Below are 19,313 nucleotides of genomic sequence, written 5' to 3' on the forward strand. Positions count from 1 at the left end.
TATATATATATATATATATATATATATATATATATATTATTTTAATGATGTCATTGGTGGGCCGGAAATGGCCCATGGGCCGCCAGTTGAATAGCCCTGGTTTAAACATTCCATAGTTTAGCTAAAAACCTATTTACATTTAGAGCAAAGGACACAATAAGTTAATATTTAAACTGCACATATTATTGGAAAAAGTTTAAATGTGTGCCTCTCTTAACATTTTGAAGAAACTTTCAGTTAAACTCCCTTCATGCAGCTTTTCTGATTGTGTAGGTGTAAACCTTGTTGTCATTTCAGGGTTTCAGACGGTTTCTCAACAATCATCCGACTGTCCTGAGAGGAGCGTCCTTCACAACATAGAAAAACTGCAGAGAAGAAGACAGAGGACAAGGTAAACAGGATTGTTGCCATTGGGTCAGTTTTACTCAAAGGAGGGATTTTAATTCTTAAAATATTCAATCTAAGTTTAGTTTTAGTTTTATTGTTTTATATATTTGAGTTATAATTGTGTGTTTTTTTAGACGTGGTTTGTTAGGTCCAGGCTCCAGTGAAACACTGCTGGGCCCCAAAGACAGCCAGAGGGGCTCTGCTTCTTTACTGGATGCCAAAGAACTTCTGAAGCACTTCACATCTGACGGTTGTCCCACCGGAGATTTACAATCCCTGACTATCAACAGAGAGTAGGTTCAGATTGCAGATTGCATCTTCTCTGCTTCTTGTACGTTTTCCAGAATGAGCACCAGCTGTGGTGTTTAAATTAGCCTTCAGTGCTGCAGATTTTTCAGATTAACTTGGCACAGGCTCACTGAGGAACTGTAAACAACATGTGTGCAGATAGTATAGGTTCATCTATCTGAATGACAAACATTTAATTAGCCTATAATTATAATTTGATTATGAACACCTACAGCATGTGTTTGTTTAGAATAAAATTGTTTAGCTAAGGCAACAACAACAACAAAAAAACCAACATTCAGTAAATGTGAATACAAATTATTTTAACCATTTTTTTATGTTTGTTTTTGCCCATGTTGTTCAGGGAGGAATGGTTTTTCATCCTACTCGTGTTCTTTTTTCCTGTTTTGATGCCTGTCTCTTGTTTTCAGCAGAAATAACTTGTTCCAGTTGTCACCAGACCTCTCACCAAGGCGAATCAGCCAGATGCCCTTCAGAAAAGCCTTAGCCTCTCATTACCACGGCATAGAGTAAGTTCATCATCATCCTTTCAGCTGCCACTCAGACTCTTTTAACCACTAAGTGTGTTCTTCTAGGTTCTGTCTGGACAACGAGTCTTCCCTTGACCGGGATCAGGCTTTTGCATGGCTCCAGTCTCGTCTGATTCGCCATGAGACTCAAACTACCTGCTCCAAGGAGCCCTGTGCCCTGTCCTTTGCCCTCAGCCCCGCCCCCTCACCTGCTGTGACGTCCGAACCAGGAAGTGTGCCTGATGGAGACGCTCTTCAGAACAGTGATGTCGCTCCGCTCAAACGCAAGTCCTGGGAAACAGACGTAGGCTGCAGTTATCCTCGTAAGAGGTATCGTGGTTAATTTAGCTCCTTGGTCAGCAGGTTGTGGCATGATCAAGACTCAAATGGATCTTTGACGTAAAACAATTTTACATCCGTCTGATCAAGGTTGGTGAAGTCAGAGAGCAACGACTCTCTGTGTTCTCAAAGCAGCAGCAGCAGCGGTGCACGCTCCGACTTCAGGTCTCTCCGCCAACAGCCAATCAGATTCAAGTCCACCTCGTCCATTAGCACATCTTCAGCCACAGGACGGATATCAGGTGAAAAAGGTGAACCTTGTGATGTGACTCATGACCTCTTGTTTGTTAGCCACATTGGGAAGGTTACACATTTTCTACAACACAATGAAGCAAGTTTTGTTATTTGTTTGGCTTTTACTGACAATAAAACTGTAGTTTACTGACAAAAACATCTGCTCAGATGTTTCAAAACATCAAATAGAAATTTAATTCAACAGAATTTAAGTATTTCCTAGTGTACATTAGGTATAGCTGTATAGACTTGGTAAATTAGTATGTCTTTGAGGTAAGTTGTAATAAAATGCCTAAATATTTCATTTAAATATATTTCTTTGCTAAGTTGTCTGTTTTTACACAACTAACTCGTCCTTTGAGTTTAGGAACCTTTTATGCCCGCTTCAGAGGTCAGAATGATCTTGTTTAATAAACTATTCACCAGAAAATGGTCAGTTATGTGACTGAAAATCTGAGAAAAAGCAGCTAAACTTCAAATCAACAAACTTTGAAAGACCTTGAGGAATTCTGAAGAACTTCTAATTAAGACAATTTTAAAGGATTACAAAAAGGTCTGGCTTCTTATTCGTAAAATCTAAATAAATTAGGGATGACTTAAGACTTTCGCCCAGTTCTGTATGTTGATTATTGATAAAGTGAAAAATGCAATGAAAGCCAAAGAAAGAGAGAATCTTGAGAGAAGTGAGGCTGGATGAAGGTGATCAGAGTGATTTGAATCACTTGGTTTTAGATTTGCACTGGTGTGGCTGTAAGGCTTTAACTGTCCACTGTCCCGTCCTGACTCTGCAGGTTCGGTGTCTCTTCCATGTCCTGATGGGCCTAAACCCAAACAGCATACGACTCCTCAGGAACACACCGAGGACAAACCTGCTAAAGAGTCACGTTCCCAGAAACACAACAGAGTGAGTGTTGTGTGCACCCTGTGCGTTTTCATCAACAATTGTACAACTATTCTGTATATATGTATATTATTTATTTAAACACATTCATGCCCTAAAGGTAAATACATGCAATGTGGATTAAATGTAGCTTTTTAACAAATTAAGCTGTTTATCTTCCCAGTTTTTCAGGTTCATTTGTTTGTGCAAGTGCCGGTACTCTGCGACTCACACAGGAAGACTGAAGAGTGTGCGTCAGATTAAAAGTACTTATTCTACACGCTAAAGCAAATAAATAAAAGTATAGGTATGGAATTGATATCTTTACTTTTTATTTACAAATATTAAGTTAAAACTTGCCATTTAAAATCACTGATTATACAATAATTCACAAACTTATTTCATTTCTACTACCATTGTTTTATACAAGATGCATGTTGCAGGCAGATTACCCAAATCAAGCAAACGTAACTATTTTTAACAAATAAATCTACAATCAACCATAAAACTATATTCTAGTGAGAATGTACTAAAAAACCTGGTTATCTCAGCTTTTGTGTTGTTTTGTTAACTTTCTGAAAATGCATAATTTACAGTGTGTCCAGAAATTATTCACCAAGCTTCACTTTTGCCACATTTGTTGTCACAGCCTTATTCCAAACTGTATGAAATTAATCTGATTCCTCAAAATTCTACACGCAATACCCCACTCTGACGATGTGAAAAAAGATAGATTTTATTTATATAATGTATACATCTATATATGAGCATGCATCAGGATATATAATATATAATTTTTTTTTACAGGCTCAAAACCTGTATGTTTTTAAGAAATAACGGAAAAAAATGTCATAGAACCAAATAATAGAAAGCGAATAACGTAGAAGAAAATGCTCCATGAAACTGATGGACCCTTTCAGGAATTATTTATCTAAACCCATTAAACAATAAAAATATTTTCATAAAAAATTAGCATGTTTTAGACAATTTAAATTATTACTGGCCTATTACCTTTGGCTCTTCTTTTAGAAAAAGTACCACACTGTAAGTGTCACTGAGCTGATCAAAAATGTTTTGTTGTGCCTGAAAATTTACTCATAAAACATCTCTAATCTCATGTATCAAAAACTGATGCATAACCATACAAATCTTTAGATAATCAGGCAGACCTTAAGAAGTACAGTAGTCCCTCGTTTATCGCGGGGGATCTGTACCCTGAAGACCCGCGATAAGTGAAAAATCTGTGAAGTAGAAATATTAGTACAAGTAGTAAGCAGTAGTTTATATCTATTTTTTATTATATTTATAAACCCTTCCCACACTCTTGCAATATTCTAAACAATGTTTCTAAACTCTAAATGCTTTAAAAGAGCACAGGATGTCATGATTTCAGCTCCCTGCCTCCTCTGCTCTTTGCCACCTGCATGCGCTCTTGGCCACGCCCACTTCTCCGCTCTGCACGGTGAACAGCTGATCAGCTGCAGCAGGAAGTTTATCCTGCAGTATGGGCTGCACAAAGGTGAAGCAGGTGCTAAATAATTTAAAATAATTTATTTTAAATCAAAATTCCATGCCGATCATGCGGCTCATCCATCAATCAGCCAGTTGTGTGTCATGTCTAATCTTATTTTGAAAAACCGCGATAGAGCGAGTCTGCGATAAACGACCCGTGAAGTAGCGAGGGACTACTGTAATTCTTAATCTTGCTTTGATCACTTTTTTTTTAATGTTTTACAAATGGGTCTTATTAAGTTTAGCTTCTGATTTTCCTTTTCCTTTTGTGCATCTCTAAACACAATAGCTCTGTGACAGATGGACACAATAAAACTGGTCGTAAACTGACCCGGTCTGTCTGCTACAGCTGAGAGCCATGCACCTGTTCAAGCAGAACATTGTAATGCTGCACCACATCCAGTTTTTACCTTTAATTTCACCCACTGCCCCCACACACACACACACACACACAGTTTTTTCCTCTCATCTCACACACTCGGGTCTCTGCGTGGGTTCTCCTGTCCCTCACAGAGTGCCCCTTCTGCATCCCAACCTTGACTTGTTTTGATTTCTGCTTACTATGCAAACACACTTATCGTCCGAACCTGAGTGGAGGGAGGAACAGTTGGCCCCGTTCAGACATAATGACGGCACATTATTCAGGGTAGATTAAAAGCTCTCTGCTCCTCCTGAGACCGAATGGCACTGATGATTTCTCACAATAATTTATTGTTTCCTCAGAACCGTTGCCGTGACCAGATTAAAGGCAGATCTGTTCATTTCAGGAATGTGTTTTTTCTGTTTACACCACCAGTGAAATATTTCTATGTTTGTTACCTGCAAGCTCATGCTGTGAATGGAAAGTGTGAAACTTTCCACCCAAAGTAACAGCTTTTGACAATCATTCTTTTCTTTTTATGTATTTTTAAAGAAGAAAACTGTGATAAAATTAGTTTCCTTGAATGTGGTTTAGGAGCAAACTAAACTATAATAATAATAAAGTGTTATGTGTTGTCATCATTGTATGTTCCCATACAAAGACGAAACTGGCTCTCTACATTTAACCCATTGCACCAGGAACATAGCCAGGTGGAGCAGTGGGCAGCTATGTAAGCGCCAAGGGAGCAATTTGAGATTGGGTGTCCTCAGAGACACCAAGAGACCGGGGATCGAGCCCAGGACCTTCGGGTCCCGGGTTGGCTGCCCTGCCCCTACAGTTTATGTTCAAACAGTTGTACTAATACAAACGTGTGTATGTGTGTGTTTTCTGTCCTCAGATGCTGCAGGAAGTGGTAACTAAAGCCCTTAAACGTCATGGAATTTCAGTCGAACACGAGTGCTTTAAGGCCTGCAGCAAAAGACTGTTTGATATCTCCAAGTTCTATCTCAAGGTTGGTTTTGGTTGAGCTGAAGTGAAGTGAAGCACACAGTGTGTCGGACATCTCCCTCCTATCATTTACTATCATGACTTAACTCACTTTGCTACTGGTCAACTGTATATAGAAGATATAGAATTTAAAGATAAGAAATTGACAAATAAGTTGACTCGGAGAATTTTACAAAAGGAATTGTACCCTGGTCAGGTTAAACGGCAGTATATTCTTAAAGATTATAGATTAGATGTAATCTCTAAAATTAGAACAAAATATATTTCTTTTCCCCTTCCTCCAAAAGTAAAGGAAGTCCATTTTAAAATTCTAAACAGTATCTACCCAACTAATGCATTTTTAAAGATTAGATTTAAATTTGACACTGCTGGGTGCTCATTCTGCCACGATGAAGATGAAGTTCTGGATCATCTTTTCTTCCAGTGTTGTGTCACACAAGACTTTTGGAGCAGAATGTGGGGTTGGCTCCAGGACCAAGGAGTTGAACTGCCAGCTTTGAGTCTAACAATAATCAAATTTGGTATATATTTTCAAAACTCCAAAACAGAATTTTTAATCAATAATTTAGTTTTATTGGGGAAGTTTTTTGTTCATAAATGCAGATTTTTTAAAGTTAACCCAAATTTAAGTCATTGGAAAAATTTCCTATTTTGTTTTCGTGAGTCTTTAAATTTAGTTAAAAGTAAATCTGCCCAACAACTTTGTAGTTTGATTAACAACTTTGATTTGGCTTAAACCTCGGTGTTTGTTTCATTTTCATTCTTTGTTTATTTTGTTTTGTTGTTTGTTTGTTTTGGGTTTTTTTTTTTTGCTTTGAGTGCATGCAATTCAACCTGTGAAAACTGAGTTTTGTGCTGATGTTGTTGCCTTGGTTTGTTTGTAAACTGATGTTTCAAATAAAGTTTAAAAAAAAAAAAAAAAAAAACTTTGCTACTGGTACAAAGATGCTGTGTGTCATCATAAATATTCGCCCAGTAATAAATCTGTTTATTTTAAAGTTAGGGATGCACAATATTGAATTTTTGGCCGTTATACGATAAGCCGATATGTTAAAACTTATTTGGCAGATAACCGATACCAATATTTTTCCCTCTAGACCTACTTACAGAGACTACATAGTTTTCTCAGCTGTGGAATTAAAATATTACATTATTCTGCACGGTCTTTGTCAGTTTAACCTGCTACCAAATGCAGATGCCAAAAAGGAGCTGAAAATGATGCAACACTTCAACTTGGATTATGGTTAATGTCAAATTTATTCATGACGTGTAATCTCTCTAGCACAATGACAACACTCGAACAGTGCTTAGCTCTGCGTAGCATAGCATCGCTTCATGTAAATCACCATTTTCCTGTATGCTTATGGTGTGGAGAACTGCCTTTTAAAAAATGAGAGGACTTGAATTTACTGGATTTAAATTTAGCAGAAGCAAATTCTGCTCAAGTTTTTCAAAGTTAGCGAAAACGCTAATCTGCTAAATGGAAAGTTAGTTCCACTATTAGCAGATTAGCAGAACCGTGTCCACCACTGTCACTGATGTTTTTGAGTGTTGCTTTCTGCTGAGTTTTACATTGTTAGAGTTTCAGTCAAGGTCAACCCCCCATCCAGATTCAGTTTGTATCTTTTGTTTGACACCAGGATCTGAAGACATCTCGGGGTCTGCATGATGAGATGAAGAAGGCAGCCAGTAGCAACGTTAAACAGGTCATACCACCCCCACGTTTCCAGTTAAATGTATTTATTAATTAACATGTATTTCCAGTTTCCTTTAAACTCTACGTTTCTGGTGTAGGTCATTGAATGGGTGCTGGAGAAGACGTCAGGGGGAAGATGATCATGGAGAATGAGTGAACATTTCTCCTGTGTTTGCAGAGGATTTCAACCTCAATGAGAATCTTCCGTTATATTTGAACAGAGTTTTTAGCCTTTTTGATTGATTTTAAATTTGTTTTAATTAATTTAACCCTTGTTTTGATTTGCTATCCTCTCTTGAAGAGACTTTAGTAGTGACTCATCTTTTTGGTTCTGCACTCGGCCACACTCATGTAATTCAAATGTGAAAGTGTGAAAATGAAAACAATCTGAACTTGTTTTTTTGGGTGGGACTGTTTACCTGTTTGAAAAGTGATGAAAACAGTGGTTTAGGCGCTTCAGCAGACTTGAACTACTGCAAAGCCACATGTGTGAAATGCTAATAAACTATAACATTTACATACTTCTTGACTTAACACAATTTGTATCAATAATTCTCCATTTTCTACTAAATTTAAGATGTTAAGTTGGTTTATGGTTATAGATGAGGTTGTAACTGTCTTGTGGAAAAAGAGTCCATCTTTTTCACTTATAGGGTTTTATGTATTGGGATATAATAATAGTCAGTAAGGCTGCAGCAGCTTGGTGGTTAGTTCTGTGGTCTTGTAATCCTGAGGTTGTGGGTTCAAGCCCAGGTTGCATCAGGAAGGGCATCTGGTGTAAATCAAATGGCCAAATCTTTCATGTAAGTTTGCTCACTGTGGTGACCCCTGAAGAAGGAGCAGCTGAAAGAAACTTACTATTCAGTATCCCTGATGTCAACCATAACTTATTAAAGTATAAATTAATCAGTAACTAACGATCTGCTTGTAACAAACACAGTGTAGCAGCAACTCTAGTCATTTTATAACTAAAGACTTGGCACTGCTTGAAGGATTGTATTTTACTCACCACCATTCATGCTCGAGCATTAAACTAAAATCTTGTGCCAAAAAGGGATGGAGGTGTAGTTGTTTAGGTCAAACCACGTTATGCACGATTTCATACAATCTCAGAGAATGTTTTATAGATAATTCTACTTGTATCACACCAAATTTTAGATGAATTTGTGAAAAAAAGTGAGTTATAACAATTTTCATGTTGGTTAATGTTAACGAGCTGCAGCAGCCAATTGAATGGGGTTAATTCCAAAAGATATTTTGTAGCTTATGTACACCCAATGATTACTTTTGAGTTTCCTAAAAATCTGCCAAGTAGTACATGAGATATTTTGCAAACAGAAAGACGAGCGTACCTTCAAAAACACATAGCTGACTTTACTTATCTTACCCCAGGGATTAAAGTTCTCTGTCGCCACAATGGAGTTCTATAATTTTGAATGTGGCCAGGATGGATTTCTGTTGTCTGTAAAAATGATAACGGGGGGAAAAAAACAACAAAAAAATAGTATTTGCTGCGTTCAAGCCACCAAATCTAATTATGATTCGGGGAATAAACTGATGTTGCTTTCTAAGTAAAGCAAATAAGTTTTACTCATTAAGAGCAGGTGAAAACACCATTTATTTCAGAGTTCCTGTCGTGACACAGCAGCAGCGTAGCTATGAGCCCTTCTTCGTTTAAAAGAGCTCACAGGCGGTCAGGATCACAGAAAATGCCGCTGCAGTGAGAAACATTTACATTAACCTTTTTTTAATCAGGCAAATCCCATCGAGATCACAGATCTCTTTAGCAAGGGAGGCCTGGGCCTGAAGGCAGACTAATATGCATGTTTTTGGTCTGAGATAACTCCCGCACTGCTCCCCTGACCTCCCTAATACTCTTGTATTTAAAATCCAACTTGGAATTAAATGTTCATGTGTTTTGAGTGTCATTATCATACAGACATGTCCAACTTGTGCACGTGACCAAACTTCTGGTCCAAGAGAGAGTACTGCCTCAGCCTGTTGGTGTCTCTGTGAGACTATGGCTGTTTCTGCTGCTTTAGTTCTTATGGTTAAATAATATTAACACTAAAGGATGACTAGTAGTAGGCCCCAGATTATAACAAAGATGTGTGTCTCCATTTAACTTCCTTTCCTCAAAATCACAAAGTTATCCCTGTGAGAGTCCTTTTCAAGTGTTTACAGTTTATAATAAATAGCAAATTTCAGATAACAAGGTCTTTTGGCTGTTTGGATAGGGGCTAAGCTAGCTTTTGTTTGGAACCATACTGAGAACCATACTATTGTCATAAATGCATTCAACAAATGATAAAACATGAAAATTAAATGGTATTAAATAACTACATGAGATGAAACCCTGTAAATATATACTCCCTTTGAATGACATTGTCATTTTAAGTGGGAAATCTGTCTGGCCAATAAAATAATTTTAGGTTGATTTGTACTGTGTAAAGGACTTCCTGTGCTATATATTTTTTAAATGTCAGACAACCCCACAACTGAAAAAGCTGAAATGCCATAAAAGTAAACAGACAAGTTATTAACCCCTCTCTTCAGAACGCCGTTGGTCTTGATCTAAATTGTGCAGGTTAAAGTCTAACAACGTCAGCACTTCATTAGAACATTAAACTGCGTACTGTCTCGTGGTGCGTTCACTGTACTCCTCTGTTTACACGATAAACTGGGAAGTGACCTCTACGCAGGATCGAGCTCTCAAATGTGTGGCATTGGGTGTGGTGGGGGACAGGGGAGGGGGTCGTTGCTAGGTGTACAAAAACTTTCAGTCAAAAATACTTTTATTTGCTTTAATCCCTGTTAATCTCATCTACAGAAGTCTTATTTAGTGGTTATGAAATTTGTGAAATCAAAAGTGGAACTGTAAAAAGCTGAAAGCTTAAAGAAAAATCCCCTGAGAAAAGGACCGACAGAGCTCTAACTGTACAGTTTGGAGAAGAAGAATAAAGGAAAACGACAACGTCTCTCCCGCAGCTGATGTGTTGTTCTTGGTACGTTTTTTTTTTATTTTTGCTACACATCACCAAACGCTGCACGAGACACCAGGAAAGCACAGAGCCATTCACGTGAAATTATAACCTTGGCTGCTGTGACCAGTTTGGAAAAGAAGCGTCCATCCATTATCTTTACCCACTTCTTCCTTTTCGGGTCGTGGGGGTCACTGGTGCCCATGTCCTGCGATCACTTTTGTGCCAAAACTCTATCTAATGAAGCAGACAAACCATCATTACCAGGTTCTGTCACACAACTGAAAGACATTTAAACTCCATTCATCCATTATCTTTACCCGCTTATTCCATTTTGGGTCACGGGGGTCGCTGGTGCCCATGTCCAGCAATCACTGTGCGAGGGGCGGGGTACACCCTGGACGGGTCTCAAGTCCATCACAGGGACACATAGAGACAAACGAGACAAACAACCATTCACTCTCTCATTCACACCTAGGGACAATTTAGAGTTACCAATCAGCCTAACATGCATGTTTTTGTCTGTGGGAGGAAACCGGAGTACCCGGAGGAAACCGGAGTACCCGGAGAAAACCCACGCATGCACGTAGAGAACATGCAAACTCCACCCAGAAAGGCCCCTGGACCGGGGTTTGAACCAAGGACCTGCTCGCTGAGAGGCAGCAGCTCTACCAGTTGCGCCACCGTGCTGCCCACATTTAAACTCTTCATTACTTAAAGAAAACTTTTTTTATGCATTCAGCATTTGGTAACTCACAATAAGGTGCTCTGCTTTCTAGATGAGTTAAGTGACTGTTGGAGTCTTTACGTGTTCATTTCAGCTGTTCAGATGGCTTCTGATGCAAGCTTCTTCTGATCGAAACATAAAGGTTCAGCTGCTGTCTGACACGGTTTTTAACTGTTACAATAAATCCTTCCAGAGTTTTATTCTAAGATCATTCAATGCAGAGAAATGACGAGTTGTAACCGTTTTGGTGAAACCTTGAAAATAATGCACAACCACATGCAATATCTTAAGATGTCACAGTATGACTCTCAGCTGCTACCACATCAAAGTTTAGCTCTAAATCTATAAAACTGACAGTTACAGCCACTTTTGTGTTGGCTGATGAAGAATAGCTGTGACGCTCATCTTGAAATGGGTTGACTCCAAATTTTAATCAGTTGTAGACATTTTAAAACAGAATTTCAAACAATTAAAAACGGTTAATTATAGCATACTATGTCCCTAGTTACCCAGGTCCCAGGAGAAAGTTGGTAGTCTGCTCGTATCCGAGGCCAAACAGGAGAGTCAGATTCAGATAAACCACAAGTGTTGGTTTTTCTTCAGGCAGATTCTCAGTCTCGAGTCCTGCTGGAACTTTCCCAGTCCAAAATGGCCAAATGTATGGGAATCCACTCCACTGATCCACGTTATGAGCCGCCTTCAAGGTCGATCCTAACATGCTGTCGAGCCCTAAAGCCGGAGGTGGCCTGCGATTCTCACAAATCGCCTCCATCTTACGGTTTAGCTCGTTAACCAGCTTATTTTGAGTACTCATAACACAACCCATACACAGACTTGGAAGCTTTGTCATGGCCGAAACTGCTGCCGAGGTCTTCTTCAAGTTGATAAAACAGCCCTGCTGATGCCAAAGAGCAGAACCCCTGCTATCATAAATCTAAATATATAAACGTCGTCATCGTCCTCCTGAGACAGAACTGAAAGGCGCATCAGCTGATCTCTGACGTACCCCGCAGCATTAGTCTCAGCCGGACAAGAGGGTTCTCCAGGCCCATGTCGTTTTCTTGAAAAGATTTTGTAGATTTCGTTGAAAGTCCAGCTTATCAGATCCATAATAGTATTTTTCGTTCGGGAGATGTGTACCAGGAGCTCTGAGACATACAGAGAGCAAAGCAGGAGTATGAGGAGAGCAGGAGCAACCGTCTTGAGCGAGAGTCAGATTAAAACAAAAAAAGGAATATATTCACTTATTATTTATTGAAAATTTCATTAAAACTTGTCTAGATGTTCATGAGATATTTTGCTAACAGACACGCAGACACAAGCAAAACCATTACAGTCCACCTTGGTTTTTGATGGTGTGTGATGATGTATTTATTGTTTGCGTTTCCTGTAGGTACATTCAGGGAACTACACTGTATATGGACCTGGCAGCATCATCCTGAATCATTCCTTCATCAGCACACAGTCATCTTCTCATCACCTCACACGTTTCCCATCAGCTTCTCAGGGATGGAAACTTTGTATTATTGGTGTGTGAGGAACAGATGCAGCACAGTGTGTTTACGCTGCTGGGAAGGTAAATCCTGCTAGTCTCCTATTAACAGACACTAACCGGGATCTTGGGAAATGACCCAGATTTTTTTTTCTCCTGCAATGTTTACAAGAATATGCTTTTATCTCATCATTCACTGACAGGCTCACCTAAAACATTTAAACCCTGTTCATAGATATCTGATCAGATAATCAATCTAAAAAAAACCTTAAGTAATATTTAAGACACAAGATTCTCCTAAAAAGTAAAAAAAAAAAAAAAAAAAAAGCCACCAAGCAGAACAAGCAGTATAAACAGACTTGAAATGAAATTAAAGCGGAAAGTTTGGTGTTGAAATTTTGGAGTTAATTTGAGCTCTGGACTTGTGAGAAGTTAATTGTATCAGTGTCTTAAAATGATAATATTTTGAGGAAAATTGGAGCGAAGGATGTGCTGCACTGAACAGTCCCTATTGTCAATGAGTGTCTTACCTGCAAACCTTTGCTGATGGTAATGAGGGACAGGTACGTATTCACAATCGCCAGTGATGCAAAGCAGACATGGAGGAGTTCCTCCCCAGATATAAAATAAATAAATATTCTCAAAACCGTGTTTGCAAAAACTAGTTCATTTTACTAAATTTAAATAAATAACGATAAGTTAAATTTCACCAGCAAAAAAGTTTCACATGAACATTTTTAATGCATAGTCACAGAAACAAATTGGAACAAATGTGTAAAATGTGTATATTTATAATATGTATCTGAATATAAAAGAGTTGCAGACTTGTAATTCATAATTTACTTGCGTAGTTTTTAAACTTGTCTCTACTTTCAGTTCTTGAACTTGAAGTTACAACTTCTCTAATCTGCCTCTAGGAGTGCTCAACTCTTCTGCACAGTTGACTCCTCTGCTGCGGGTGCACAGCTTTCTGCGTGTGACACTTTTGCTACACATTTTGCAGTTTGCTTGTTACAAAACACAAAATGTACAAGCAGGATGGGTGGGGGTGTTTCTAGGGCAATGGGAGAGCATTCTGTGTCAACCAATCAGAATGAGAGCTCCGAGTGTCACAGTCAGTCAGACTCGGCCTCCATATCAGCTCTGCAGTCACCAACAATGCGGAGCACCAAGCCAAGGTGTTTATCAGTCTTTAAAAACTGTCCCTGTCATTTTTTTTTTACCTGCTTCAGGTGAGCAAAGTAACAACACCAAGAAAACATGACCTTTTATTATGAATAGTAAAGTAAATGTGGAGTCAGGTCAGCATGCTGTTGTTTCATGTCAGCTACATGAAGGACAGTCGAGGCCGAAAAGCTGACAAATCAAAGACTTGTCGACTAGCTTTGCAAAGTATCCACTGTTCACTTCAACACTTGTACTTTCACTTTAAATTATTGTACATGATGGGACTTTTGAAGTTGTTGATTGTAAAGATCCCTGGCCTTTATAGCAGTGATGAAGTGATACAGTTAGCTGCTGCTGTTACTACTATTTGTGCTGCAAATAGTAGCAGAAATCTATTTAAACAACCTTTTATTCTTTTTTCGGCTGCTCCCTTCATCTGGGGTCGCCACAGTGAACTAAGTTGCACGAAGACTTGTCAGTTGTTTTTGCGCCAGATGCCCTTCTTGACACAACCACAGACCACTGAGCTACCACAGCCCTCTGTGTGGAGCAGAGAGCTGCTATCTATAGTAATAATAATAATAATGTGTCATGTGCTGTCATCGTATGTTCCCATACAATGGTGAAATTGGCTCTCTGCATTTAACCTATCCACCACCAGGTGGAGCAGTGGGCAGCTATGGAAAGCACAGAGGACCAACTGGGGATAGGGTGTCCTGCTCAGAGACACAACAAGATGCGCAATGATGGTCCCGAGTCGGCTGCCCTGCCCCTACACCATCTCGACCCCCTATATAGGACACCTGGGGGAGCAGATGGTGGGGATTAAGGGCCTTGCTCAAGGGCCCAGAGAGCGGCAAATGAGGGTGGAGGCAGGTGTGGGCGCTTCACCTATCCCACCCACATTTTGATGTCGGTTCAGGAAGTTGAACCGGCAACCTTCTGATCACAGGCACAGACCTTCTCTAAGCTCTTCGCCACCACTCCCCTCTATTTAAATAACCATATAATACAAAACGGATTCCAAAAAAGTTGGGACACTAAACAAATTGTGAATAAAAACTGAATGCAATGATGTGGAGATGTCAAATGTCAATATTTTATTCGTAATATAACATAGATGACAGATCAAAAGTTTAATCTGAGTAAATGTAACATTTTAAAGGAATAATATGTTGATTTGAAATTTCAGTGTCAACAAATCCCCAAAAAGTTGGGACAAGTAGCAATAAGTGGCTGGAAAAAGGAAACTGAGCATATAACGAACAGCTGGAAGACCAATTAACACTAATTAGGTCAATTGACAACATGATTGGGTATAAAAAGAGCTTCTCAGAGTGTCAGTGTCTCTCAGAAGCCAAGATGGTAAGAGGATCACCAATTCCACCATTGTTGTTCAGAAAGATAGTGCAGCAATACCAGAATGGTGTTACCCAGCGTAAAATAGCAAAGACTTTTAAGTTATCATCATCAACCGTGCATCCATCCATCCATTATCTTTACCCGCTTATTCCATTTTGGGTCATGGGGGTCGCTGGTGCCCATGTCCAGCAATCACTGTGCGAGGGGCGGGGTACACCCTGGACGGGTCGCAAGTCCATCACAGGGCCACATAGAGACAAACGAGACAAACAACCATTCACTCTCTCACTCACACCTAGGGACAATTTAGAGTTACCAATCAGCCTAACATGCATGTTTTTGGTCTGTGGGAGGAAATCGGAGTACCCGGAGAAAACCCACGCATAAATCAACCGTGCATAACATCATCAAAAGATTCAGAGAATCTGGAACAATCGCTGTGCGTAAGGGTCAAGGCCGTAAAACTCTACTGGATGCTCGTGATTTCCAGGTCCTTAAACGTCACTGCACCTCAACAGGAATGCCACTGTCAAGGAAATAACAGAATGGGCTCAGGAATACTTCCAGAAAGCATCGTCAATGAACACAATCCACCGTGCCATCTGCCGTTGCCAGCTGAAACTCTACAGTGCAAAGAGGAAGCCATTTCTAAGCAAGCTCCACAAGCTCAGACATTTGCACTGGGCCAGGGATCATTTAAAATGGAGTGTGGCAAAATGGAAGATTGTTCTGTGGTCAGATGAGTCACGATTTGAAGTTCTTTATGGAACACTGGGACGCCATGTCATCCGGACCAGAGAGGACAAGGATAGCCCAAGTTGTTATCAACGCTCTGTTCAGAAGCCTGCATCACTGATGGTATGGGGATGCATGAGCGCTTGTGGCATGGGCAGCTTGCATGTCTGGAAAGGCACCATTAATGCAGAGAACTATGTTCAGGTTCTAGAACAACATATGCTCCCAACTAGACGTCATCTCTTTCAGGGAAGACCCTGCATTTTTCAACACGATAATGACAGACCACATTCTGCAGCAATCACAACATCATGGCTATGTAGGAGAAGGATCTGGGTACTGAAATGGCCAGCCTGCAGTCCAGATCTTTCACCTATAGAGAACATTTGGCGCATCATAAAGAGGAAGGTGCGACAAAGAAGGCCCAAGACGATTGAACAGTTAGAGGCCTGTATTAGACATGAATGGGAGAGCATTCCTATTTCTAAACTTGAGAAACTGGTCTCCTCTGTCCCCAGACGTCTGTTGAGTGTTGTAAGAAGAAGGGGGGATGCCACACAGTGGTAAAAATGGACTTGTCCCAACTTTTTTGGGATTTGTTGACGCCATGAAATTTGGAAACAGATTTTTATCTTAAAATGATACATTCTCTTAGTTTAAACTTTTGATCTGTGATTTGTGTTCTATTCTGAATAAAATATTAGATGTTGGCACCTCCACATCATTGCATTCAGTTTTTATTCACAATTTGTTTAGTGTCCCAACTTTTTTGGAATCTGGTTTGTATTAAATTAACAGTAAATGTTCATAATATGTTCATTTGAAATTTTTGAGACAGAAATAGTTTTAAGAATCCTCTTTGGTCTTGATTAGTCATACAAGACGTTGGCTCGTCAGTCCAGTTAAAATTGCACTGAGGCTGTTTACCAGCTATCTCATTAACTGTTCACCATCTTTCCACTTCATACGGTTAAAATTCTTACCTGAGAAACAAGCCACTTACCTTCAAGGTCATAAAAATCTTTGTGATTTCCCTATGTTGAGCAGAGATCTTCTTTTACTTATATAAAGTGTATTCTTCACCGACCATTATTTTTTATTTTATTTTATTTTATGAAGATTGAAGATGCTCTCGCTGTCATGTTGTTTAGGTGCCATTGTTCCCCCGTTTACAAAAATACTTTGTTTCTTCCCACTGAAAATATAAAAATGTACATAAAAAGAGTTTCCTTCTGTGTGTTCTTGAAAATAATTGATTAAAAATGTTATTTTTATCTTTTCAACATCATCAAGCATGATTTTTCCACAGCAGTACTTTTCCCCACAATTAAATTAAACATATTTTTGATGATCTTTCATCTACCAGTGTTCTAGTATGCTAGTTGAGAAAACAAAAATGTATTTAATGAAGCCATACAAATATTAACGGCGGAGCTCTGACGCCATCCCATTATGCCCAGTGAAAAGATCTTAATGGAAAAGTGTAGAAAGGATTTGTTTCTTTCTCAGTTTGAACTCATATATGCAGCTACAAGCCGAAAGCAGGACAGTAATTGGTAACACTTTAACTACAGTCACATTTTGATTCTTGTACTTTGACACAAGTTAACTGATCACTTATTCAAATGGTGACATGTCGAACAAGGACAAGAGTGTCACTAACATCTGCATTTAGCACGCAGACAGAATCTTTTTGTCTCTCTACAAAAGTTAAACTGGTCCTCTGGACATTAAAAAAAAAATAAAAATAAAATAAAACAACAAAAAAATGTAGAAACGTTTCGTCTTTCAACCGAACAATAATGTGAGCAGCTGGTTTTTGTTGTCAGCAGCAAAACTGGTTGATCTAATCTGAGATGGTGCTATTTAAAAGACTGAGCTGAATACAGCTCCTCAGACTGAGGAAGTCTTTCGGATAAAAGACGAAATGTTTCTACATTTTTTTGTTGTTTTACTTTGTTTTTTTTGTTTTTTTTTTAATGTCCAGAGGACCAGATTTAACTTTTTTAGATTTTTCTACCTGGATTATTGAGCATGCATCAGGAAATCTTTTTGTCTGTGTTCAGGACTGAGTCCGTAGTGTAAATGTGTATCATACTTTTCGCTGTATAAGTCGCACCTTTTTGCATAAATTTACATGCCCTGCGACTTATACAGCTAATTGACTTATTTATGCTTTTGTCCTATATTTATAACCCAATTTTTGGCTGAGATCTGACGATTTCATTCATTTTGACATAGAAATATTGAACACTACCATTTCCAGCCACTAGAGGGCGCTTGAGCAATTTGGCAAACCAGGTGTCTCATTAATAGGTTAAAGTGGTTATTAATGAGACACCTGGCTTGCCATACAAGCCACTTTCGTCTTGCTCTGGAACTCCTGGAGCAAACGTCAAATCAGCTGCATTTCACTGTGCCGCCCGGGTGAAATACAGCTGATTTCACCACTAAAGTCCATTTATTAAGAAAAATTTAATTTGAGACACACCAAGCAAACAAATAATTGTTTTTAGGTGGTTTTTAGGCTCGTTAAAAATGTGTTTCTCTGAAACGTGACCTTCATACTGGGGTACATACAAACCATGACTTGTGTGTATTGAAAACTAAAACTAACTGGGGAACAGGAACCAAACAGGCATGAATGAAAATCAATATGACAACCCACAGTGAACACAGAGAGGTGATTGTGGAGTGAGAACAGGTGAGTTAATGAGCAAATGAACTACAGGTGTGTGGGACAACGTATACAGGAGAATTAAAGTAACAAGTTTGAGAACATTAAAATGCAAAAATGCAATAGCCTGACTGAACTTGTAACAGAAAACATACTGAAAACAAGGCACTAATTGAATAAAATCTATAAACAAATACAGCAAAACACAAAATAAACTACCAAGACAATTATAATTTACTGAGTTACAGAAACTGCCATTAGGTTTTTGTAATTAAAGTTGCTGTATAATGGTAACAATTCAATTTGGTAGTGGCCCTGCTCTGACTGTTAGCTTGCCAATTTGGTAAAAGCATTTTTGTCTCTGAACTGAAGTCTTCGAGGCTCAATGTGACTTGTCTGTTTAAATAAAGGTTGAATGAATGAATGAATTTTAAAGCTGTCTACAACAAGTAAAATAACAATTGTTTATAAATTAAATTACAAACAAACTTTCTTTTATAACTTCCATAATGTTTAGAAGTTCACTATTGGCTAATGTAGCTCTCTTTAACACCATTTTCATCCATCCATCCATCCATCCATCCATTATCTTTACCCATCCATCCATCCATTATCTTTACCCACTTCTTCCTTTTCAGGTCATGGGGGTCACTGATGCACATGTCCAGCTATTACTGTCCAAGAGGCAGGGTACACCCTGGACAGGTCTCCAGTCCATCACAGGGACACAGAGACAAACAAGACAAGCAACCATTCACTCTCACAAATAGGGACAAATTTTAGAAATTGAGTTACAAGCCTGAAAACATAAAAATAAAACAGGATCCTGTTTGGCTAGCCTTTAGCCTAGCTTGGAAGTAAGCTACTGCCCTTTTCTACATACTCTGTGCTATTCATATTTGACAGCACTCAACTTTAAAAATGAGCAATATATACA

The 19,313-nt window shown here is 38.9% G+C and overlaps 1 protein-coding gene across 1 annotated transcript in view; it reads left to right on the forward strand.

The window, feature by feature from the left end:
* LOC119410159 (MDM2 binding protein) overlaps positions 1–7,375 on the forward strand; it is a 42,044-nt gene extending 34,669 nt beyond the window's left edge. Inside the window, exons 15-23 of the mRNA XM_037677070.1 lie at positions 298–391; positions 522–680; positions 1,110–1,205; positions 1,272–1,535; positions 1,635–1,786; positions 2,570–2,682; positions 5,430–5,543; positions 7,180–7,245; positions 7,334–7,375. Coding sequence (XP_037532998.1) covers positions 298–391; positions 522–680; positions 1,110–1,205; positions 1,272–1,535; positions 1,635–1,786; positions 2,570–2,682; positions 5,430–5,543; positions 7,180–7,245; positions 7,334–7,375 — 1,100 coding nt within the window. The remainder of the gene's footprint in view (positions 1–297; positions 392–521; positions 681–1,109; positions 1,206–1,271; positions 1,536–1,634; positions 1,787–2,569; positions 2,683–5,429; positions 5,544–7,179; positions 7,246–7,333) is intronic.
* Positions 7,376–19,313: the final 11,938 nt, after the last annotated feature.

This window comes from Nematolebias whitei, chromosome 5 (genome assembly GCF_014905685.2).
Source record: "Nematolebias whitei isolate Nwh7 chromosome 5, NemWhi1, whole genome shotgun sequence".
NCBI classification, from domain to species: domain Eukaryota; kingdom Metazoa; phylum Chordata; class Actinopteri; order Cyprinodontiformes; family Rivulidae; genus Nematolebias; species Nematolebias whitei.